The 24866-nt window shown below is 55.2% G+C and overlaps 1 protein-coding gene across 1 annotated transcript in view; it reads left to right on the top strand.

The window, feature by feature from the left end:
- Positions 1 to 24866, top strand: part of prpf19 (pre-mRNA processing factor 19) — a gene marked incomplete at both ends in the record, with an annotated part of 63677 nt that overhangs the window by 20424 nt on the left and 18387 nt on the right. Inside the window, 5 exons of the mRNA XM_070870448.1 lie at positions 12009 to 12082; positions 15015 to 15077; positions 18760 to 18801; positions 19977 to 20051; positions 24031 to 24106. Of these exons, the coding sequence (XP_070726549.1) occupies positions 12009 to 12082; positions 15015 to 15077; positions 18760 to 18801; positions 19977 to 20051; positions 24031 to 24106 (330 nt within the window). The remainder of the gene's footprint in view (positions 1 to 12008; positions 12083 to 15014; positions 15078 to 18759; positions 18802 to 19976; positions 20052 to 24030; positions 24107 to 24866) is intronic.

The raw sequence follows: 24866 nt of genomic DNA on the forward strand, positions 1-24866 counted from the left end.
TCCCTATCTCTGTAACCTCCTCCAGCCCTACATACCTCCCTATCTCTGTAACCTCCTCCAGACCATACACCCCTCCCTATCTCTGTAACATCCTCCAGTCCCTACACCCCTCCCTATCTCTGTAACCTCCTCCAGACCATACACACCTCCCTATCTCTAACCTCCTCCAGCCCCTACAACCCTCCCTATCTCTGTAACATCCTCCAGTCCCTACACCCCTCCCTATCTCTGTAACCTCCTCCAGACCATACACACCTCCCTATCTCTGTAACCTCCTCCAGTCCATAAACCCCTCCCTATCTCTGTAACCTCCTCCAGACCATACACACCTCCCTATCTCTGTAACATCCTTCAGACCATACAACCCTCCCTAACTCTGTAACCTCCTCCAGACCATACACACCTCCCTATCTCTGTAACCTTCTCCAGCCCTACATACCTCCCTATCTCTGTAACCTCCTCCAGACCATACACCCCTCCCTATCTCTGTAACATCCTCCAGTCCCTACACCCCTCCCTATCTCTGTAACCTCCTCCAGACCATACACACCTTCCTATCTCTGTAACATCCTCCAGACCATACAACCCTCCCTATCTCTATAACCTCCTCCAGACCATACACCCCTCCCTATCTCTGTAACATCCTCCAGTCCCTACACCCCTCCCTATCTCTGTAACCTCCTCCAGACCATACACACCTCCCTATTTCTGTAACATCCTCCAGACCATACAACCCTCCCTATCTCTGTAACCTCCTCCAGAAAACAACCCTCCCTATCTCTGTAACCTCCTCCAGCCCTACACCCCTCCCTATCTCTGTAACCTCCTACAGCCCTATACCCCTCCCTATCTCTGTAACCTCCTCCAGCCCCTACATCCCTCCCTATCTCTAACCTCCTCCAGCCCCTACAACCCTCCCTATCTCTGTAACCTCCTCCAGCACCTACATCCCTCCCTATCTCTGTAACCCCCTCCAGCCCCTACACCACTTGATTTCTGCATGCTCTCGGTGATGAGACTCGAGGTGCACAGCGCCCTCCTGGATGCACTTCCTCCACTTAGGGCGGTCTTTGGCCAGGGACTCCCAGGTGTCAGTGGGGATGTTGCACTTTATCAGGGAGGCTTTGAGGGTGTGCTTGTAATGTTTCCTCTGCCCACCTTTGGCTCGTTTGCCGTGAAGGAGCTCCGAGTAGAGCGCTTGCTTTGGGAGTCTCGTGTCGGGCATGCGGACAATGTGGCCTGCCCAGCGGAGCTGGTCGAGTGTGGTCAGTGCTTCAATGCTGGGGATGTTGGCCTGGTCGAGGACGCTAACGTTGGTACCTCTGGTCAGAGAGGCGAGGGGGAAGGTCAGACTGAAGGTTATAGGGTCAGAGAGAGGGGTAGAGGGTCAGACTGGGGGTTATAGGGTCAGAGTGAGGGGTTGAGAGGCTCAGACTGGGGGTTATAGGGTCAGAGAGAGGGGGAGAGGGTCAGACTGGGGTTATAGGTCAGAGAGAGGGGGAGAGGGTCAGACTGGGGTTATAGGTCAGAGAGAGGGGGAGAGGGTCAGACTGGGGTTATAGGGTCAGAGAGAGGGGGGGAGAGTCAGAGAGAGTGGGGAGAGGGTCAGAGAGAGGGGGAGAGTGTCAGGCTGGGGGTTATAGGGTGAGATAGAGGGAGAGGGTCAGACTGGGGGTTATAGGATCAGAGAGAGAAGGAGAGGGTCAGACTGGGGGTTATAGGGTCAGAGTGAGGGGTTGAGAGGCTCAGACTGGGGGTTATAGGGTCAGAGAGAGGGGGAGAGGGTCAGACTGGGGTTATAGGTCAGAGAGAGGGGGAGAGGGTCAGACTGGGGTTATAGGGTCTGATTGATGGGGAGAGGGTCAGACTGGGGGTTATAGGGTCAGAGAGAGAGGGAGAGGGTCAGACTGGGGGTCATAGGGTCAGAGAGAGAGGGAGAGGGTCAGACTGGGGGTTATAGGATCAGAGAGAGAGGGAGAGGGTCAGGCTGGGGGTTATAGGATCAGAGAGAGAAGGAGAGGGTCAGACTGGGGGTTATAGGGTCAGAGAGAGGGGGAGAGGGTCAGACTGGGGGTTATAGGGTCAGAGAGAGAGGGAGAGGGTCAGACTGGGGGTTATAGGGTCAGAGAGAGTGGGAGAGGGTCAGACTGGGGGTTATAGGGTCAGAGAGAGTGGGAGAGTGTCAGGCTGTGGATTATAGGGTCAGAGAGAGGGGGAGAGGGTAGACTAGGGCTTATAGGGTCAGAGAGAGGGGGGGAAGAGGGTCAGACGGGGGTTATAGGGTCAGAGAGAGGAGGAGAGGGTCAGACTGGGGGTTGTAGGGTCAGAGAGAGGGGGAGAGGGTCAGACTGGGGGTTATAGGGTCAGAGAGAGGGGGGAGAGGGTCAGACTGGGGGTTATAGGGTCAGAGAGAGGGAGGAGAGGGTCAGACTGGGGGGTTATAGGGTCAGAGAGAGAGGGGGGAGAGGGTCAGACTGGGGGTTATAGGGTCAGAGAGAGGGGGAGAGGGTAGACTAGGGCTTATAGGGTCAGAGAGAGGGGGGGGAGAGGGTCAGACTGGGTGTTATAGGGTCAGAGAGAGGAGGAGAGGGTCAGACTGGGGGTTGTAGGGTCAGAGAGAAGGGGGCAGAGGGTCAGACTGGGGGTTATAGGGTCAGAGAGAGGGGGAGAGGGTCAGACTGGGGGTTATAGGGTCAGAGAGAGGGGGGAGAGGGTCAGACTGGGGGTTATAGGGTCAGAGAGAGGGAGGAGAGGGTCAGACTAGGGGGTTATAGGGTCAGAGAGTGGAGGTGAGGGTCAGACTGGGGGGTTATAGGGTCAGAGAGAGGGGGGGAGAGGGTCAGACTGGGGGTTCTAGGTTCAGAGAGAGGAGGGAGAGGGTCAGACTGGGGGTTATAGGGTCAGAGAGAGGGGGAGAGGGTCAGACTGGGGGTTATAGAGTCAAAGAGAGAGGGAGAGGGTCAGACTGGGGGTTATAGGGTCAGAGAGAGAGGGAGAGGGTCAGACTGGGGGTTATTGGGTCAGACTAGTGGGAGAGTGTCAGGCTGTGGGTTATAGGGTCAGACTGGGGGTTATATGGTCAGAGAAAGGGGGGAGAGGGTCAGACTGGGGGTTATAGGGGGAGAGAGTCAGACTGGGGAGTTATAGAGTCAAAGAGAGAGGGAGAGGGTCAGACTGGGGGTTATAGGGTCAGAGAGAGAGGGAGAGGGTCAGACTGGGGGTTATAGGGTCAGAGAGAGAGGGAGTGTGTCAGGCTGGGGGTTATAGAGTCAGAGAGAGGGGGAGAGGGTCAGACTGGGGGTTATAGGGTCAGAGAGCGAGAGAGAGGGTCAGACTGGGGGTTATAGGGTCAGAGAGAGAGGGAGAGGGTCAGACTGGGGGTTATAGGGTCAGAGAGAGAGGGAGTGTGTCAGGCTGGGGGTTATAGGGTCAGAGAGAGTGGGAGAGTATCAGGCTGTGGGTTAAACGGTCAGAGAGAGGGGGAGAGGGGGAGAGGGTCAGGCTGGGGGTTATAGGGTCAGAGAGAGAGGGAGAGGGTCAGACTGGGGGTTATAGGGTCAGAGAGAAGGGGAGAGGGTCAGACTGGGGGTTTATAGGGTCAGAGAGTGGGGGTGAGGGTCAGACTAGGGGGGTTATAGGGTCAGAGAGAGAGGAGGACAGGGTCAGATTGGGGGTTATAGGGTCAGAGAGAGGGCATAGAGGGTCAGACTGGGGGTTTATAGGGTCAGAGAGTGGGGGTGAGGGTCAGACTAGGGGGGTTATAGGGTCAGAGAGAGAGGAGGACAGGGTCAGATTGTGGGTTATAGGGTCAGAGAGAGGGCGTAGAGGGTCAGACTGGGGGTCATAGGGTCAGAGAGGGTGGGAGAGGGTCAGACTGGGGGTCATAGGGTCAGAGAGGAGGTAGAGTCAGACTGGGGTTTTATAGGGTCAGAGAGTGGGGGTGAGGGTCAGACTCGGGGGGTTATAGGGTAAGAGAGTGGGTGCGATGGTCAGACTGGGGGTTATAGGGTCAGAGAGTGGGGGAGAGGGTCAGACTGGGGGTCATAGGGTCAGAGAGAGGGGGAGAGGGTCAGACTGGGGGTTATAGGGTCAGAGAGATGGGGAGAGGGTCAGACTCGGGGTCATAGGGTCAGCGAGGAGGTAGAGTCAGACTGGGGGTTTATAGGGTCAGAGAGAGGGGGGGAGAGTCAGAGAGGGGGGGGGAGAGGGTCAGAGAGAGGGGGAGAGGGTCAGGCTGGGGGTTATAGGGTCAGAGAGAGGGGAGAGGGTCAAGCTGGGGTTATAGGGTCAGAGAGAGGGGGGAGAGGGTCAGACTGGGGTTGTCGGGTCAGAGAGAGCGAGGGTCAGACTGGGGGTTATAGGGTCAGAGAGAGGGGGGAGAGGGTCAGACTGGGGTTATCGGGTCAGAGAGAGAGCGAGGGTCAGACTGGGGGTTATAGGGTCAGAGAGAGGGGGGGAGAGGGTCAGACTGGGGGTTATCGGGTCAGAGAGAGCGAGGGACAAGTTCAGACTGAGGGTTATTGGGTCAGAGAAAGGGGGAGAGTGTCAGGCTGTGGGTTATAGGGTCAGAGAAAGGGGGAGAGGGTCAGACTGGGGGTTATTGGGTCAGAGAGAGGAGGGAGAGGGTCAGACTGGGGGTTCTAGGTTCAGAGAGAGGAGGGAGAGGGTCAGACTGGGGGTTCTAGGTTCAGAGAGAGGGGGAGAGTGAGTCAGACTTGGGGTTATAGGGTCAGAGAGAGGGAGAGAGGGTCAGACTGGGGGTTATAGGGTCAGAGAGAGAGGGAGAGGGTCAGACTGATGGTTATAGGGTCAGAGAGGGGGGAGAGGGTCAGACTGGGGGTTATAGGGTCAGAGAGAGGGGAGAGGGTCAGACTGGGGGTTATAGGGTCAAAGAGAGAGGGGGAGAGGGTCAGACTGGGGGTTATAGGGTCAGAGAGAGGGGAGAGGGTCAGACTGGGGGTTATAGGGTCAAAGAGAGAGGGGGAGAGGGTCAGACTGGGGGTTATAGGGTCAAAGAGAGAGGGGGAGAGGGTCAGACTGGGGGTTATAGACCCATAGAAATTTACAGCACAGAAGGAGGCCATTTCGGCCCACCGTGTCCACACCGGCCGACCAAGAGCTACCCAGGCTAGTCCCACTTTCCAGCTCTCGGTCCGCAGCCCTGTAGGTTACGGCACTTCAAGTGTACATCCAGGTACTTTTTAAATGTGGTGAGGGTTTCTGCCTCTACCACCGTTTCAGGCCATGAGTTCCAGACCCCCACCACCCTCTGGGTGAAGAAATTTCCCCTCAAATCCCCTCGAAACATCCCCCCAATTACTTTAAATGTATCCCCCCTAATTGTTAATCCCTCCGCCAAGGGAAACAGGTCCTTCCTCTCCACTCTATCCAGGCCCCTCATAATTTTATACACCTCAATCAGGTCTCCCCTCAGCCTCCTCTGTTCCAAAGAAAACAGACCCAGCCTATCCAATCTTTCCTCATCGCTAAAATTCTCCAGTCCAGGCAACATCCTCGTAAATCTCCTCTGTACCCTCTCCACTGCAATCACATCCTTCCTGTAATGTGGTGACCAGAACTGCATGCAGTACTCTATAGGGTCAGAGAGAGGGGGCGAGGTCAGAGAGAGGGGGGGAGGCGAGATTGGGGTTAAAGGGTCAGAGGGTCAGACTGGGGGTTATAGGGTCAGAGAGGGGGAGAGGATCAGACTGGGAGTTATAGGGTCAGAGAGAGGGGGAGAGGGTCAGACTGGGGGTTATAGGGTCAGAGAGTGAGGTGAGGGTCAGACTAGGGGTTATAAGATCAGAGAGAGGGGAGGGAGGGTCAGACTGGGGGTTATAGGGTCAGAGAGGGGGAGAGGATCAGACTGGGGGTTATAGGGTCAGAGAGAGGGGAAGAGGGTCAGGCTGGGGGTTATAGGGTCAGAGAGTGAGGTGAGGGTCAGACTAGGGGTTATAAGATCAGAGAGAGTGGGGGGAGAGGGTCAGACTGCGGGTAATAGGGTCAGAGAGGCAGGAGGACAGGGTCAGACTGGGGTTTATACGGTCAGAGAGAGGGGGAGAGCGTCAGACTGGGACAGAGGGGTCGAGAAGCTCAGACTGGGGGTTATAGGATCAGAGAGAGGGGTGAGAGGGTCAGACTGGGGGTTATAGGTTCAGCGAGAGGGGGAGAGGGTCAGACTGGGGGTTCTAGGGTCAGAGAGAGTGGTGAGAGGGTCAGACTGGGGGTTATAGGGTCAGAGAGAGAGGAGGACAGGGTCAGATTGGGGGTTATAGGGTCAGAGAGAGGGCGTAGAGGGTCAGACTGGGGGTCATAGGGTCAGAGAGGGTGGGAGAGGGTCAGACTGGGGGTCATAGGGTCAGAGAGGAGGTAGAGTCAGACTGGGGGTTTATAGGGTCAGAGAGTGGGTGCGAGGGTCAGACTAGGGGGGTTATAGGGTCAGAGAGTGGGGGAGAGGGTCAGACTGGGGGTCATAGGGTCAGAGAGAGGGGGAGAGGGTCAGACTGGGGGTTATAGGGTCAGAGAAATGGGGAGAGGGTCAGACTCGGGGTCATAGGGTCAGCGAGGAGGTAGAGTCAGACTGGGGGTTTATAGGGTCAGAGAGTGGGGGTGAGGGTCAGACTAGGGGGATTATAGGGTCAGAGAGAGAGGAGGACAGGGTCAGATTGGGGGTTATTGGGTCAGAGAGAGGGCGTAGAGGGTCAGACTGGGGGTCATAGGGTCAGAGAGGGTGGGAGAGGGTCAGACTGGGGGTCATAGGGTCAGAGAGGAGGTAGAGTCAGACTGGGGGTTTATAGGGTCAGAGAGTGGGGGTGAGGGTCAGACTAGGGGGGTTATAGGGTAAGAGAGTGGGTGCGAGGGTCAGACTGGGGGTTATAGGGTCAGAGAGTGGGGGAGAGGGTCAGACTGGGGGTCATAGGGTCAGAGAGAGGGGGAGAGGGTCAAGCTGGGGTTATAGGGTCAGAGAGAGGGGGGAGAGGGTCAGACTGGGGTTATCGGGTCAGAGAGAGCGAGGGTCAGACTGGGGGTTATAGGGTCAGAGAGAGGGGGGAGAGGGTCAGACTGGGGTTATCGGGTCAGAGAGAGGGGTGAGAGGGTCAGACTGGGGGTTATAGGTTCAGCGAGAGGGGGAGAGGGTCAGACTGGGGGTTCTAGGGTCAGAGAGAGTGGTGAGAGGGTCAGACTGGGGGTTATAGGGTCAGAGAGAGAGGAGGACAGGGTCAGATTGGGGGTTATAGGGTCAGAGAGAGGGCGTAGAGGGTCAGACTGGGGGTCATAGGGTCAGAGAGGGTGGGAGAGGGTCAGACTGGGGGTCATAGGGTCAGAGAGGAGGTAGAGTCAGACTGGGGGTTTATAGGGTCAGAGAGTGGGTGCGAGGGTCAGACTAGGGGGGTTATAGGGTCAGAGAGTGGGGGAGAGGGTCAGACTGGGGGTCATAGGGTCAGAGAGAGGGGGAGAGGGTCAGACTGGGGGTTATAGGGTCAGAGAAATGGGGAGAGGGTCAGACTCGGGGTCATAGGGTCAGCGAGGAGGTAGAGTCAGACTGGGGGTTTATAGGGTCAGAGAGTGGGGGTGAGGGTCAGACTAGGGGGATTATAGGGTCAGAGAGAGAGGAGGACAGGGTCAGATTGGGGGTTATTGGGTCAGAGAGAGGGCGTAGAGGGTCAGACTGGGGGTCATAGGGTCAGAGAGGGTGGGAGAGGGTCAGACTGGGGGTCATAGGGTCAGAGAGGAGGTAGAGTCAGACTGGGGGTTTATAGGGTCAGAGAGTGGGGGTGAGGGTCAGACTAGGGGGGTTATAGGGTAAGAGAGTGGGTGCGAGGGTCAGACTGGGGGTTATAGGGTCAGAGAGTGGGGGAGAGGGTCAGACTGGGGGTCATAGGGTCAGAGAGAGGGGGAGAGGGTCAAGCTGGGGTTATAGGGTCAGAGAGAGGGGGGAGAGGGTCAGACTGGGGTTATCGGGTCAGAGAGAGCGAGGGTCAGACTGGGGGTTATAGGGTCAGAGAGAGGGGGGAGAGGGTCAGACTGGGGTTATCGGGTCAGAGAGAGAGCGAGGGTCAGACTGGGGGTTATAGGGTCAGAGAGAGGGGGGGAGAGGGTCAGACTGGGGGTTATCGGGTCAGAGAGAGCGGGGGACAAGTTCAGACTGGGGGTTATAGGGTCAGAGAAAGGGGGAGAGGGTCAGACTGGGGGTTATTGGGTCAGAGAGAGGAGGGAGAAGGTCAGACTGGGGGTTCTAGGTTCAGAGAGAGGAGGGAGAGGGTCAGACTGGGGGTTCTAGGTTCAGAGAGAGGGGGAGAGTGAGTCAGACTTGGGGTTATAGGGTCAGAGAGAGGGAGAGAGGGTCAGACTGGGGGTTATAGGGTCAGAGAGAGGGGAGAGGGTCAGACTGGGGGTTATAGGGTCAAAGAGAGAGGGGGAGAGGGTCAGACTGGGGGTTATAGGGTCAGAGAGAGGGGAGAGGGTCAGACTGGGGGTTATAGGGTCAAAGAGAGAGGGGGTGAGGGTCAGACTGGGGGTTATAGGGTCAAAGAGAGAGGGGGAGAGGGTCAGACTGGGGGTTATAGACCCATAGAAATTTACAGCACAGAAGGAGGCCATTTCGGCCCACCGTGTCCACACCGGCCGACCAAGAGCTACCCAGGCTAGTCCCACTTTCCAGCTCTCGGTCCGTAGCCCTGTAGGTTACGGCACTTCAAGTGTACATCCAGGTACTTTTTAAATGTGGTGAGGGTTTCTGCCTCTACCACCGTTTCAGGCTGTGAGTTCCAGACCCCCACCACCCACTGGGTGAAGACATTTCCCCTCAAATCCCCTCGAAACATCCCCCCAATTACTTTAAATGTATCCCCCCTAATTGTTAATCCCTCTGCCAAGGGAAACAGGTCCTTCCTCTCCACTCTATCCAGGCCCCTCATAATTTTATATACCTCAATCAGGTCTCCCCTCAGCCTCCTCTGTTCCAAAGAAAACAGACCCAGCCTATCCAATCTTTCCTCATCGCTAAAATTCTCCAGTCCAGGCAACATCCTCGTAAATCTCCTCTGTACCCTCTCCACTGCAATCACATCCTTCCTGTAATGTGGTGACCAGAACTGCATGCAGTACTCTATAGGGTCAGAGAGAGGGGGCGAGGTCAGAGAGAGGGGGGGAGGCGAGATTGGGGTTAAAGGGTCAGAGAGGGTCAGACTGGGGGTTATAGGGTCAGAGAGGGGGAGAGGATCAGACTGGGAGTTATAGGGTCAGAGAGAGGGGTGAGAGGGTCAGACTGGGGGTTATAGGGTCAGAGAGTGAGGTGAGGGTCAGACTAGGGGTTATAAGATCAGAGAGAGGGGAGGGAGGGTCAGACTGGGGGTTATAGGGTCAGAGAGGGGGAGAGGATCAGACTGGGGGTTATAGGGTCAGAGAGAGGGGAAGAGGGTCAGGCTGGGGGTTATAGGGTCAGAGAGTGAGGTGAGGGTCAGACTAGAGGTTATAAGATCAGAGAGAGTGGGGGGAGAGGGTCAGACTGCGGGTAATAGGGTCAGAGAGGCAGGAGGACAGGGTCAGACTGGGGTTTATACGGTCAGAGAGAGGGGGAGAGCGTCAGACTGAGACAGAGTGGTCGAGAAGCTCAGACTGGGGGTTATAGGATCAGAGAGAGGGGTGAGAGGGTCAGACTGGGGGTTATAGGTTCAGCGAGAGGGGGGAGAGGGTCAGACTGGGGGTTCTAGGGTCAGAGAGAGTGGTGAGAGGGTCAGACTGGGGGTTATAGGGTCAGAGAGAGAGGAGGACAGGGTCAGATTGGGGGTTATAGGGTCAGAGAGAGGGCGTAGAGGGTCAGACTGGGGGTCATAGGGTCAGAGAGGGTGGGAGAGGGTCAGACTGGGGGTCATAGGGTCAGAGAGGAGGTCGAGTCAGACTGGGGGTTTATAGGGTCAGAGAGTGGGGGTGAGGGTCAGACTAGGGGGGTTATAGGGTAAGAGAGTGGGTGCGAGGGTCAGACTGGGGGTTATAGGGTCAGAGAGTGGGGGAGAGGGTCAGACTGAGGGTCATAGGGTCAGAGAGAGGGGGAGAGGGTCAGACTGGGGGTTATAGGGTCAGAGAGATGGGGAGAGGGTCAGACTCGGGGTCATAGGGTCAGCGAGGAGGTAGAGTCAGACTGGGGGTTTATAGGGTCAGAGAGTGGGGGTGAGGGTCAGACTAGGGGGTTATAGGGTAAGAGAGTGGGTGCGAGGGTCAGACTGGGGGTTATAGGGTCAGAGAGTGGGGGAGAGGGTCAGACTGAGGGTCATAGGGTCAGAGAGAGGGGGAGAGGGTCAGACTGGGGGTTATAGGGTCAGAGAGATGGGGAGAGGGTCAGACTCGGGGTCATAGGGTCAGCGAGGAGGTAGAGTCAGACTGGGGGTTTATAGGGTCAGAGAGTGGGGGAGAGGGTCAGACTCGGGGTCATAGGGTCAGCAAAGAGGTAGAGTCAGACTGGGGGTTTATAGGGTCAGAGAGTGGGGGAGAGGGTCAGACTGGGGGTCATAGGGTCAGAAAGAGGGGGAGAGGGTCAGACTGGGGGTCATAGGGTCAGAGAGAGGGGGAGAGGGTCAGACTGGGGGTCATAGGGTCAGAGAGAGGAGGTAGAGTCAGACTGGGGGTTTTGGGCGATAATGGGAGTGATGGGGAAAGAGTGGGGTGTTGTGCGGGGATTTAAGAGGGCCAGGGTCAGACTGCGTTGCATGTGGATATACAACAACGGAGGGGGTGTTCCTGCCTGACTTGGGTTTAATAAATGTTTGGAGGGACCTGATTGTAACCCTACGTGATCACTTCAGAAACATTGCGTATGAACTGGGAGCAGGAGTCGGTCACACGTCCCCTCAAGCCTGCTCCGCCATTCAGTAAGATCGTGGCTGCTCTTCCTCCTCAACTCCATTTCCCCACCGATTCCCATATCCCTCGATTTCCGTAGTGTCCAAAGATCTGTTAATCGCTGTCCTGAATATGCTCAGCGACGGAGCCTCCACAGCCCTCTGGGGCAGAGAATTCCAAAGATTCACCACCCTCCGAGTGAAGCCATTTCTCCTCGTCCGAGTCCTAAATGGCCGACCCCTTATCCTGAGACTGTGATTCCTGGTTCTGGACACTCCCGCCAGGGGGGAAACCTCCTCCCTGCATCTACCTCGCCAATCCCCCTCAGAATCTAATACGTTTCAATGAGATCACCTCTCATTTACGAAAGGATACACTTGCTTTGGAGGCAGTTCAGAGGAGGTTCACTCGGTTGATTCCAGGGATGAGGGGGTTGACCTTTGAAGAAAGGTTGAGTAGGTTGGGCCTCTACTCGTTGGAATTCAGAAGAATGAGAGGTGATCTTATCGAAACGTATAAGATTATGAGGGGGCTTGACAAGGTGGATGCAGAGAGGATGTTTCCACTGATGGGGGAGACTAGAACTAGAGGGCGTGGTCTTAGAATAAGGGGCCACCCATTTAAAACTGAGGTGAGGAGAAATTTCTTCTCAGAGGGTTATAAATCTGTGGAATTCTCTGCCTCAGAGAGCTGTGGAGGCTGGGACATTGAATAAATTTAAGACAGAAATAGACAATTTCTTAAACGATAAGGGGATAAGGGGTTATGGGGAGTGGGCGGGGAAGTGGAGCTGAGTCCATGATCAGATCAGCCATGATCTTATTAAAGGGCGGAGCAGGCTCGAGGGGCCGTACGGCCTACTCCTGCTCCTAGTTCTTATGTTCTTGTTCTTCTGAACTCCAGAGAATGTCGGCCCATCCTGTTCAGTCACTGTAACGTGACAAGGCGATGCTCAGCCATTGCGGGTGATGGTGGCGAGGGTGGGGCGGGGGGGGGGAAGAGGGGGAGCTCCGTCGTGTAACCACGCGCGCGGGCAGCGCGTCCTTCGCCGGCCGAGGGGTGCGACTCGCATCCGGCAGTCTAACCCCCGGCCGCCCCCCCCCCCCCCCCCGGGCACACCCGCAAACCCACACGTCCGCCGTAACGCCTGCGACTCTTTCTCTTCACAGCTCTGGCCACGCTGAAGCCCCAGGCCGGTCTGACTGTGCCTCAGGCAGCGCCGGTTGCTCCTGCCGCAGCACCGGTAAGTACCGAACCTCCTTGGGACAGGGCGGGGGGGCAGGGACACACTGATCTGGAGGGTAGGAGGAGGAGGTAGAGTCCCGCTTTGGACCGCCCCAGTGGCGACTCGAATTTTCTCACCGCTGGACGATGTCTCAGAAACATCGAAACATAGAAAATAGGTGCAGGAGTAGGCCATTCGGCCCCTCTAGCCTGCACCGCCATTCAATGAGTTCATGGCTGAACATGCAACTTCAGTACCCCATTCCTGCTTTCTCACCATACCCCTTGATCCCTTTAGCCGTAAGGGCCACATCTAACTCCCTCTTGAACATAGAAACAAAGAAAATAGGTGCAGGAGTAGGCTATTCGACCCTTCGAGCCTGCACCGCCATTCAATGAGTTCATGGCTGAACATGCAACTTCAGTACCCCATTCCTGCTTTCTCGCCTTGATCCCCCGAGTAGTAAGGACTTCATCTAACTCCTTTTTGAATATATTTAGTGAATTGGCCTCAACAACTTTCTGGGGTAGAGAATTCCACAGGTTCACCACTCTCTGGGTGAAGAAGTTTCTCCTCATCTCGGTCCTAAATGGCTTACCCCTTATCCTTAGACTGTGTCCCCTGGTTCTGGACTTCCCCAACATTGGGAACATTCTTCCTGCATCTAACCTGTCTGAACCCGGCAGAATTTTAAACGTTTCTATGAGATCCCCTCTCATTCTTCTGAGCTCCAGTGAATACAAGCCCAGTTGATCCAGTCTTTCTTGATATGTCAGTCCCGCCATCCCGGGAATCAGTCTGGTGAACCTTCGCTGCACTCCCTCAATAGCAAGAATGTCCTTCCTCAAGTTAGGAGACCAAAACTGTACACAATACTCCAGGTGTGGCCTCACCAAGGCCCTGTACAACTGTAGCAACACCTCCCTGACCCTGTACTCAAATCCCCTCGCTATGAAGGCCAACATGCCATTTGCTTTCTTAACCGCCTGCTGTACCTGCATGCCAACCTTCAATGACTGATGTACCATGACACCCAGGTCTCGTTGCACCTCCCCTTTTCCTAATCTGTCACCATTCAGATAATAGTCTGTCTCTCTGTTTTTACCACCAAAGTGGATAACCTCACATTTATCCACATTATACTTCATCTGCCATGCATTTGCCCACTCACCTAACCTATCCAAGTCACTCTGCAGCCTCATAGCATCCTCCTCGCAGCTCACACTGCCACCCAACTTAGTGTCATCCGCAAATTTGGAGATATTACATTTAATCCCCTCGTCCAAATCATTAATGTACAATGTAAACAGCTTCTTCTCTTCTCTTAAATTCTTCCACGTAACTGAAGTCCCTTATCCCTGGGACCATTCTGGTCAATCTCCCTTCAACCTTCTCTGCTCCAAGGAGAACAATCCCAGCATTTCCAGTCCCTCCACGTCACTCAAGTGCTTCATCCCCTGGTGTCAGCTGTGGCTCAGTGGGTAGTACTCTCCCCTTGGGAGTCAGAAGGTTGTGGGTTCAAGTCCCACTCCGGGGACTCGAGCACAAAAATCTCGGCCGACACACTCCAGTGCAATGTGGGAGGTGCTGTCTCTCGGGATGAGACGTTAAACCGAGGTGCCCCGTCCGCTCTCTCAGGGTGGACGTAAAACGATCCCGTGGCCACTATTTCGAAGAAGAGCAGGGGAGTTATCCCCGGTGTGAATGGGGCCAATATTTATCATCGCTGGTACATAAGAACATAAGAATTAGGAACAGGAGTAGGCCATCGAGCCCCTCGAGCCTGCTCCGCCATTCAACAAGATCATGGCTGATCTGGCCGTGGACTCAGCTCCACTTACCCGCCCGCTCCCCGTAACCCTTAATTCCCTTATTGGTTAAAAATCTATCTATCTGTGACTTGAATACATTCAATGAGCTAGCCTCAACTGCTTCCCTGGGCAGAGAATTCCACAGATTCACAATCCTCTGGGAGAAGAAATTCCTTCTCAACTTGGTTTTAAATTGGCTCCCCCGTATTTTGAGGCTGTGCCCCCTAGTTCTAGTCTCCCCGACCAGTGGAAACAACCTCTCTGCCTCTATCTTGTCTATCCCTTTCATTATTTTAAATGTTTCTATAAGATCACCCCTCATCCTTCTGAACTCCAACGAGTAAAGACCCAGTCTACTCAATCTATCATCATAAGGTAACCCCCTCATCTCCGGAATCAGCCTAGTGAATCGTCTCTGTATCCCCTCCAAAGCCAGTATATCCTTCCTTAAGTAAGGTGACCAAAACTGCACGCAGTACTCCAGGTGCGGCCTCACCAATACCCTGTACAGTTGCAGTAGGACCTCCCTGCTTTTGTACTCCATCCCTCTCGCAATGAAGGCCAACATTCCATTCGCCTTCCTGATTACCTGCTGCACCTGCAAACTAACTTTTTGGGATTCATGCACAAGGACCCCCAGGTCCCTCTGCACCTCAGCATGTTGTAATTTCTCCCCATTCAAATAATATTCCCTTTTACTGTTTTTTTTTTCCAAGGTGGATGACCTCACATTTTCCGACATTGTATTCCATCTGCCAAACCTTAGCCCATTCGCTTAACCTATCTAACTCTCTTTGCAGCCTCTCTGTGTCCTCTACACAACCCGCTTTCCCACTAATCTTTGTGTCATCTGCAAATTTGGTTACACTACACTCTGTCCCCTCTTCTGGTCAACCTCTGGTACCATCTGGTCAACCTCCTCTCGCAACCTCCCCCGAGGCCTACACACCCGTCCTAAGGTGCGGTGCCCAGGAGTTAGGCCGCAATGCTCCAGCTGTGGGCCAACCCGGTGATTTGTAACGGTTTAGCGGCAGCGGCCTTGTTCCTCTCTCTCTCTCTCTCTCTGGCGTGTCTCTCGCCCATTCCCGAACCCGGCCCCCCTGCTAATGTCTCAACCTCTGCCTCATCTTCCCACGCAGGGCGCCGGGGAACCGATGGAGGTCGGGGAGCAAGTCGGAATGACCCCGGAGATTATCCAGAAGGTGAGTTCACCGTCTCGCGGGTGTGTAGTTACAACATAAGAACGTAAGAACTAGGAGCAGGAGTCGGCCACCTGGCCCCTCGAGCCTGCTCCGCCATTTAATAAGATGGCTGATCTGATCATGGACTCAGCTCCACTTCCCTACCCACTCCCCATAACCCTTTACTCCCTTATCGCTCAGAAATCTGTCTATCTCCGCCTTAAATATATTACGGGTGTGGGTGTGTGAGAGAGACAGCTTCAGGAGAGGTTGGGGGTCACTCACCGATTTTTCACCCTCTGGGACCTTGAAGGTGTGACGCTGGGGAGTTTACTGAGTGGCTCTGTATCTAACCCGTGCTGTACCTGCCCTGGGAGTGTTTGATGGGACAGTGTAGAGGGAGCTTTACTCTGTATCTAACCCGTGCTGTACCTGCCCTGGGAGTGTTTGATGGGACAGTGTAAAGGGAGCTTTACTCTGTATCTAACCCGTGCTGTACCTGCCCTGGGAGTGTTTGATGGGACAGTGTAGAGGGAGCTTTACTCTGTATCTAACCCGTGCTGTACCTGCCCTGGGAGTGTTTGATGGGACAGTGTAGAGGGAGCTTTACTCTGTATCTAACCCCGTGCTGTACCTGCCCTGGGAGTGTTTGATGGGGCAGTGTAGAGGGAGCTTTACTCTGTATCTAACTCCGTGCTGTACCTGCCCTGGGAGTGTTTGATGGGATACTGTAGAGGGAGCTTTACTCTGTATCTAACCCGTGCTGTACCTGCCCTGGGAGTGTTTGATGGGGCAGTGTAGAGGGAGCTTTACTCTGTATCTAACCCCGTGCTGTACCTGCCCTGGGAGTGTTTGATGGGACAGTGTAGAGGGAGCTTTACTCTATATCTAACCCCCTGTACCTGCCCTGGGAGTGTTTGATGGGACAGTGTAGAGGGAGCTTTACTCTGTATCTAACCCGTGCTGTACTGCCCTGGGAGTGTTTGATGGGACACTGTAGAGGGAGCTTTACTCTGTATCTAACCCCCTGTACCTGCCCTGGGAGTGTTTGATGGGACAGTGTAGAGGGAGCTTTACTCTGTATCTAACCCCGTGCTGTATCTGCCCTGGGAGTGTTTGGGACAGTGTAGAGGGAGCTTTACTCTGTATCTAATCCGTGCTGTACCTGCCCTGGGAGTGTTTGATGGGACAGTGTAGAGGGAGCTTTACTCTGTATCTAACCCGTGCTGTACTGCCCTGGGAGTGTTTGATGGGACAGTGTAGAGGGAGCTTTACTCTGTATCTAACCCCCTGTACCTGCCCTGGGAGTGTTTGATGGGACAGTGTAGAGGGAGCTTTACTCTGTATCTAACCCCGTGCTGTATCTGCCCTGGGAGTGTTTGGGACAGTGTAGAGGGAGCTTTACTCTGTATCTAACCCTCTGTACCTGCCCTGGGAGTGTTTGATGGAACAGTGTAGAGGGAGCTTTACTCTGTATCTAACCCCGTGCTGTACCTGCCCTGGGAGTGTTTGATGGGACAGTGTAGAGGGAGCTTTACTCTGTATCTAACCCCGTGCTGTACCTGCCCTGGGAGTGTTTGATGGGACAGTGTAGAGGGAGCTTTACTCTGTATCTAACCCCGTGCTGTACCTGCCCTGGGAGTGTTTGATGGGACAGTGTAGAGGGAGCTTTACTCTGTATCTAACCCCGTGCTGTATCTGCCCTGGGAGTGTTTGATGGGACAGTGGTAAGTTCCCCAGCACCAACATCCCTCATTGACACAGCGCCTGTAACATAGTAAATATATCCCAAGGTGCTTCACAGGAGCGCTTATGCCATTAAATGTAACAACGAGCCACATACAGAGATAGTAGGTGACCAAAAAGAGGTAGTTTTTAAGGAGCGTCTTACAGCGAGGGAGAGAGAGGCAGAGAGGTTTAGGGAAGGAATTCCAGAGCTTGGGGCCCAGGCAGCTGAAGGCCCGACACTGATGGTGGAGCGGTTATAATTGGGGGATGTTCAAAAGGCCAGAATTGAAGGAGCGCAGAGATCTGGGACGGTTGTTGGGGTTGAAGGAGGATACAGAGACAGGGAGGGTTGTCGGGACTGGAGGAGGTTACAGAGATAGGGAGGGGTGTTGGGGTTGGAGGAGGTTACAGAGATAGGGAGGGGTGTAGGCGCTGGAGGAGGTTACATAGATAGGGAGGGGTGTAGGGGCTGGAGGAGGTTACAGAGACAGGGAGGGTTGTCGGGACTGGAGGAGGTTACAGAGATAGGGAGGAGTGTTGGGGTTGGAGGAGGTTACAGAGATAGGGAGGGGTGTAGGCGCTGGAGGAGGTTACATAGATAGGGAGGGTTGTAGGGGCTGGAGGGGGTTACAGAGATAGGCAGGGTTGTAGGGGCTGGAGGAGGTTACAGAGATAGGGAGGGTTGTAGGGGCTGGAGGGGGTTACAGAAATAGGGAGGGGTGTAGGGGCTGGAGGAGGTTACAGAGATAGGGAGGGTTGTAGGGGCTGGAGGGGGTTACATAGATAGGGAGGGGTGTAGGCGCTGGAGGAGGTTACATAGATAGGGAGGGTTGTAGGGGCTGGAGGGGGTTACAGAGATAGGGAGGGTTGTCGGGGCTGGAGGAGGTTACAGAGATAGGGAGGGTTGTAGGGGCTGGAGAAGGTTACAGAGACAGGGAGGGTGTAGGGGCTGGAGGAGGTTACAGAGATAGGGAGAGTTGTAGGGGCTGGAGGAGGTTACAGAGATAGGGAGGGTTTTAGGGGCTGGAGGAGGTTACAGAGATAGGGAGGATTGTAGGGGCTGGAGGAGGTTACAGAGATAGGGAGGGGTGTAGGGGCCGGAGGAGGTTACAGAGATAGGGAGGGTTGTCGGGGCTGGAGGAGGTTACAGAGATAGGGAGGGGTGTATGGGCCGGAGGAGGTTACAGAGATAGAGGGAGGGTTGTAGGGGCCGGAGGAGGTTACAGAGATAGGGAGGGTTGTTGGGGCCGGAGGAGGTTACAGAGATAGGGAGGGTTGTAGGGCCGGAGGAGGTTACAGAGATAGGGAGGGTTGTAGGGCTGGAGGAGGTTACAGAGATAGGGAGGGCTGTAGGGGCTGGAGGAGGTTACAGAGATAGGGAGGGTTGTAGGGGCCGGAGGAGGTTACAGAGATAGGGAGGGTTGTCGGGGCTGGAGGAGGTTACAGAGATAGGGAGGGTTGTAGGGGCCGGAGGAGGTTACAGAGATAGGGAGGGTTGTAGGGCTGGAGGAGGTTACAGAGATAGGGAGGGTTGTAGGGGCTGGAGGAGGTTACAGAGATAGGGAGGGGTGTAGGGGCTGGAGGAGGTTACAGAGGTAGGGAGGGGTGTAGGGGCTGGAGGAGGTTACAGAGATAGGGAGGGTTGTAGGGGCTGGAGGAGGTTACAGAGATAGGGAGGGTTGTAGGGGCTGGAGAAGGTTACAGAGATAGGGAGGGGTGTAGGGGCTGGAGGAGGTTACAGAGATAGGGAGGGTTGTAGGGCCGGAGGAGGTTACAGAGATAGGGAGGGTTGTAGGGGCTGGAGGAGGTTACAGAGATAGGGAGGGTTGTAGGGGCTGGAGGAGGTTACAGAGATAGGGAGGGCTGAGGGCTGTGGAGGGATTTGAATACAAGGATGAGAATATTGTAACTCTTCAGTCAGCAAGCCCTGTGTTTAGTCCTGATACCTTGCCTTTCTCTCACATTCTCTTTGCAGCTTCAAGACAAGGCCACTGTGCTGACCACGGAACGCAAGAAGGTAAGCTTCGGATGGAACTTTCAGTCCTTCAAAAGTCTGTACCCCAGGGAGAGTGTTGGTCCTGGCCCCAATATGGAGTGCACACTCCCCCCCGCCCCCCGCCTCATCGGGACCCACCCCAGTAGGACGCAGTTCTCCTAATGCGAATCGGGGCGGGAACTGGCCAACGTATGTATGAGAATAAATGCATAATACTGCGGACGCTGGAATCTGAAATAAATGCAGAAAATGCTGGAAATGCTCAGCGGGGTCAGGCATCATCTGAGGAGCAAGAAACAGAGTTTACGTTTCAGCTCGAGAACCTTTGTCAGTACTCAACAGTTCTGACAAAGGGCCATTGACCTGAAACGTTAACTCTGTTCCTGTCCACAGACGCTGCCTGACCCGCTGTGATTTCCCAATGTATGAATGAGGGTGGGCTCACGTAAATGAGGACACATGGGCACGGCCCATTTTAATGAAGCGGGGAATCTGGAATGGGGCAACGGAAGAACTGGTATGTGAATGGTGTCGCAGACCATTTTATAAACGGGGGTCTGGGCGGGGCAGACCATTTTATAAACGGGGGTCTAGGCGGGGCAGACCATTTTATCAATGGGGGCCTGGATGGGACAGACCATTTTGTAAACGGGTGTATGGGTGGGGCAGACCATTTTATAAACGGGGGCTTGGGCGGGGCAGACCATTTTATCAGCGGATGCCTGAATGGGCCAGACCATTTTATAAACGGGGGTGTGGGCGGGGCAGACCATTTTATTAACGGGGGTGTGGGCGGGGCAGACGATTTTATAAACAGGGGCTTAGGCGGGGCAGACCATTTTATAAATGGGGGTCTGGGCGGGGCTGACCATTTTATCAATGGGGGCATGGGCGGGGCAGACCATTTTTTATCAGCTGGAGCCTGGGTGGGGTGGACCATTTTATAAATGGGGGCCCGGATGGTACAGGCTATTTTATAAATGGGGGGAGGTCGGAAGGGGCAGACCATTTAATAAATAGGGCGGGTGAGGGGGGTGGCGGATCACACTATTTTATAAATGGGGTTCAATACACTTCATTAATTGGGGCGGGGGGGGGACTGAACATTGCCTGGCTCTTGCCTCCTGCAGTCGAGCAGCATGGGAAAGGGGGGTGACCAACATATCTGCTGATTCTCCTCTGAATGTGTTTCACAGCGTGGCAAGACAGTCCCCGAAGAGCTGGTGAGGGGCGAAGATCTCAGCAAGTACAGGCAGGTGGCATCACACGTGGTAAGTGTCACCTCTCCTTACCCCACTCGGGAGTAAACTCAATATAGCAATAACATCTTGCATTTATACAGCGCCTGGAACCGTTGCAATTATCAACAAAAAATTTGACACCGAGCCACATAAAGGATTATAGGACAGGTGACCAAAGGCTTGGTCAGAGAGGTGGGATTTAAGGTGCATCTTAACGGAGGAGGGAGAGGCACAGAGGTTTAGAGAGGGAGTGCCATATTCTAGGGCCCAGGCAGCTGAAGGCACGGCCAGCAAAAGTGGAGCGATTAAAATCGGGGGATGGGCAAGAGGCCAGAATTGGAGAAGTGTAGAGACCATGGAAGGTTGTAGGGCTGGGGGAGGTTACAGAGATAGGGAGGGTTGTAGGGGCTGGAGGAGGTTACAAAGATAGGGAGGGTTGTAGGGGCTGGAGGAGGTTACAAAGATAGGGAGGGTTGTAGGGGCTGGAGGAGGTTACAGTGATGGGGAGGGTTGTTGGGGCTGAAGGAGGTTATAGTGATGGGGAGGGTTATAGGGGCTGGAGGAGGTTACAGTGATGGGGAAGGTTGTAGGGGCTGGAGGAGGTTACAGAGATAGGGAGGGTTGTAGGGGCTGGAGGAGGTTACAGAGATAGGGAGGGTTGTCGGGGCTGGAGGAGGTTATAGTGATGGGGAGGGTTATAGGGGCTGGAGGAGGTTATAGTGATGGGGAGGGTTATAGGGGCTGGAGGAGGTTACAGTGATGGGGAAGGTTGTAGGGGCTGGAGGAGGTTACAGAGATAGGGAGGGTTGTAGGGGCTGGAGGAGGTTACAGTGAAGGGGAGAGTTGTAGGGGCTGGAGGAGGTTACAGAGATAGGGAGGGTTGTCGGGGCTGGAGGAGGTTACAGAGATAGGGAGGGTTGTAGGGGCTGGAGGAGGTTAGAGATAGGGAGGGGTGTAGGGGCTGGAGGAGGTTGCAGTGATGGGGAGGGGCGATGCCATGGATGGATTTGAAAACAAAGATGGAGAATTTAAACATCGAGGCCTTGTCGGAAGGTGGGCCAACGTATTATCAGTGAGTGCAGGGTTGATTTGTGAGCGCGACCTGGTGCGAGTTTGGACACTGGCAGGCCGAGTTTTGGATGAGCTGAAGGTGACGGAGAGTAGCAGGTGGGAGGCCGGCCAGGAGTGTGTCGGAGTCGTCAAGTCGAGAGGGGACAAAGGCGTGGGTGAGGGCTACAGCCCTTGAGGCTCGCCAGGCCAAACAAATGGGCACTGTGCTGGGGCACTGGAGGATGTGCGAGAGCGAGGTTTGTCCACATCGTGAGGAAGTGCAGGAAGGGGGAGATGGAGTGGGCGGGGGAGATGGAGGGGGGGGATGAATGCGAGGGAGGTGAAACGATCGTGTGATGGTGGGAAGGGGGGGGGGGGGGTGAATGTGATGGTGGCGGGGGCGGGCGGAATGGGACGGTAAGAGTGACTGCAAGCGAGGGAGGTGGGAGTGAGAGGAGAGGATGGGTGGTAAGAGTGACTGCAAGCGAGGGAGGTGGGAGTGAGAGGAGAGGATGGGTGGTAAGAGTGACTGCAAGTGAGGGAGGGGACTGAGAGGAGAGGATGGGTGGTAAGAGTGACTGCCAGCGAGGGAGGGGAGTGAGAGGAGAGGATGGGTGGTAAGAGTGACTGCCAGCGAGGGAGGGGAGTGAGAGGAGAGGATGGGTGGTAAGAGTGACTGCAAGCGAGGGAGGGGAGTGAGAGGAGAGGATGGGTGGTAAGAGTGACTGCAAGCGAGGGAGGGGAGTGAGAGGAGAGGATGGGTGGTAAGAGTGACTGCAAGCGAGGGAGGGGACTGAGAGGAGAGGATGGGTGGTAAGAGTGACTGCCAGCGAGGGAGGGGAGTGAGAGGAGAGGATGGGTGGTAAGAGTGACTGCAAGCGAGGGAGGGGAGTGAGAGGAGAGGATGGGTGGTAAGAGTGACTGCCAGCGAGGGAGGGGGGAGTGAGAGGAGAGGATGGGTGGTAAGAGTGACTGCCAGCGAGGGAGGGGACTAAGAGGAGAGGATGGGTGGTAAGAGTGACTGCAAGCGAGGGAGGGGAGTGAGAGGAGAGGATGGGTGGTAAGAGTGACTGCCAGCGAGGGAGGGGAGTGAGAGGAGAGGATGGGTGGTAAGAGTGACTGCAAGCGAGGGAGGGGGGAGTGAGAGGAGAGGATGGGTGGTAAGAGTGACTGCAAGCGAGGGAGGGGGGAGTGAGAGGAGAGGATGGGTGGTAAGAGTGACTGCCAGCGAGGGAGGGGACTAAGAGGAGAGGATGGGTGGTAAGAGTGACTGCCAGCGAGGGAGGGGAGTGAGAGGAGAGGATGGGTGGTAAGAGTGACTGCCAGCGAGGGAGGGGAGTGAGAGGAGAGGATGGGTGGTAAGAGTGACTGCAAGTGAGGGAGGGGACTGAGAGGAGAGGATGGGTGGTAAGGGTGACTGCAAGCGAGGGAGGGGAGTGAGAGGAGAGGATGGGTGGTAAGAGTGACTGCCAGCGAGGGAGGGGACTAAGAGGAGAGGATGGGTGGTAAGAGTGACTGCCAGCGAGGGAGGGGAGTGAGAGGAGAGGATGGGTGGTAAGAGTGACTGCCAGCGAGGGAGGGGAGTGAGAGGAGAGGATGGGTGGTAAGAGTGACTGCAAGTGAGGGAGGGGACTGAGAGGAGAGGATGGGTGGTAAGGGTGACTGCAAGCGAGGGAGGGGAGTGAGAGGAGAGGATGGGTGGTAAGAGTGACTGCAAGTGAGGGAGGGGACTGAGAGGAGAGGATGGGTGGTAAGAGTGACTGCCAGCGAGGGAGGGGACTAAGAGGAGAGGATGGGTGGTAAGAGTGACTGCCAGCGAGGGAGGGGACTAAGAGGAGAGGATGGGTGGTAAGAGTGACTGCAAGCGAGGGAGGGGAGTGAGAGGAGAGGATGGGTGGTAAGAGTGACTGCAAGTGAGGGAGGGGACTGAGAGGAGAGGATGGGTGGTAAGAGTGACTGCCAGCGAGGGAGGGGAGTGAGAGGAGAGGATGGGTGGTAAGAGTGACTGCCAGCGAGGGAGGGGACTAAGAGGAGAGGATGGGTGGTAAGAGTGACTGCAAGCGAGGGAGGGGAGTGAGAGGAGAGGATGGGTGGTAAGAGTGACTGCAAGCGAGGGAGGGGACTGAGAGGAGAGGATGGGTGGTAAGAGTGATTGCAAGCGAGGGAGGGGGGAGGTGAAAGTCAGAGGCGTGAGTCTCCGAGTGTGAGGGCGGGGTAGTGCGAGATATACAGCGTGTGTGCTGATCGAGATGGAGTTGATCACTTTATAGTTTTGGTCTCCTTACCTAAGGAAGGATATACCGGTCTGAGAGGGGGCTGGAACAATGGTTCAACAGATGGAGCTCTGGGTTGCGGGGGGGGTGGGGGGGGGGATTGTCCCACAAGGAGAGATTGAGTAGATTGGGCCGATGCTCCCATGCGTTTCGAAGAATGAGAGGTGATCGCGTGAAAACTTGTTCGATTCTGAGGGGGATTGACAGGGGTAGATGCAGGGAGGATGTTTTCCCCCCGGGCTGGGGGAGTCTAGAACCAGGGGGTCACAGTCTCAGAATAAGGGGTCGGCCATTTAGGACTGAGGAGGAATTTCTCCACTGGGAGGGTGGTGAACCTGTGCAATTCTCTGCCCCAGAGGGCTGTGGATGCTCCGTCGTTTGGTGTATTCACGACAGAGATCGCTCGGTTTCTGGATATTAAAGGAAAACCGAGGGACAGTGCAGGGAAAGTGGCGTTGAGGTCGAAGGTCAGCCGTGATCTCGGTTGCATGGCGGAGCCGGCTCGAGGGGCCGAACGGCCGGCCTCCTGCTTCCTAGTTCTCGTGCTGCTTCTGACTCTCAGCGAGGGGTTGCACAGGGTGCGGAGTGAATCTGGCTGACGTCGGCCCCGGTGTCTCTGGAGCTTTTTGTTTTTTTAATTGCACCGCTCTCGGTCTCACCCTTCTGCCTCTCGCTCTCGTACCCAGGGTCTGCACAGTGCCAGCGTGCCCGGCATCTTGGCTCTTGACCTCTGCCCTTCGGACACCGCCAAGGTCCTTACAGGTAGGAAGACCTTCTGAACGTCTTGTGGGCCTCCCAGCCCAGAGCCTGCGTTGAGCTATGCGAGTGTCGAAATTTGTTGGTGTGGGGGGGGGGGGGCCGGGGGGGGGGGGAGTGCTGTTGCTTGACCTTGTCCTGCCCTGAATGTATGTTTGCCATGGGCCTGGTTGACCCCTCCGCCTACTTTTTAAAAAGGGAGGGAGAGAGAAAGCGGGTTATTATAGGCCGGTTAGTCTGACATCAGTAGTGGGGAAAATGTTGGAATCAATTATCAATGAAATAGCAGCACATTTGGAAAGCAGTGACAGGATCGGTCCAAGTCAGCATGGATTTATGAAAGGGAAATCATGCTTGACAAATCTTCTGGAATTTTTTGAGGATGTAACTGGTAGAGTGGACAAGGGAGAACCAGTGGATATGGTGTATTTGGACTTTCAAAAGGCATTTGACAAGGTCCCACACAAGAGATTGGTGTGCAAAATTAAAGCACATGGTATTGGGGGTAATGTACTGACGTGGATAGAGAACTGGTTGGCAGACAGGAAGCAGAGAGTCGGGATAAACGGGTCCTTTTCAGAATGGCAGGCAGTGACTAGTGGAGTGCCGCAGGGCTCAGTGCTGGGACCCCAGCTCTTTATAATATACATTAATGATTTAGATGAAGGAATTGAGTGTAATATCTCCCAAGTTTGCAGATGACACTAAGCTGGGTAGTGGTGTGAGCTGTGAGGAGGATGCTAAGAGGCTGCAGGATGACTTAGAC

The sequence above is a fragment of the Pristiophorus japonicus genome, unplaced genomic scaffold (genome assembly GCF_044704955.1).
Source record: "Pristiophorus japonicus isolate sPriJap1 unplaced genomic scaffold, sPriJap1.hap1 HAP1_SCAFFOLD_1408, whole genome shotgun sequence".
NCBI classification, from domain to species: domain Eukaryota; kingdom Metazoa; phylum Chordata; class Chondrichthyes; family Pristiophoridae; genus Pristiophorus; species Pristiophorus japonicus.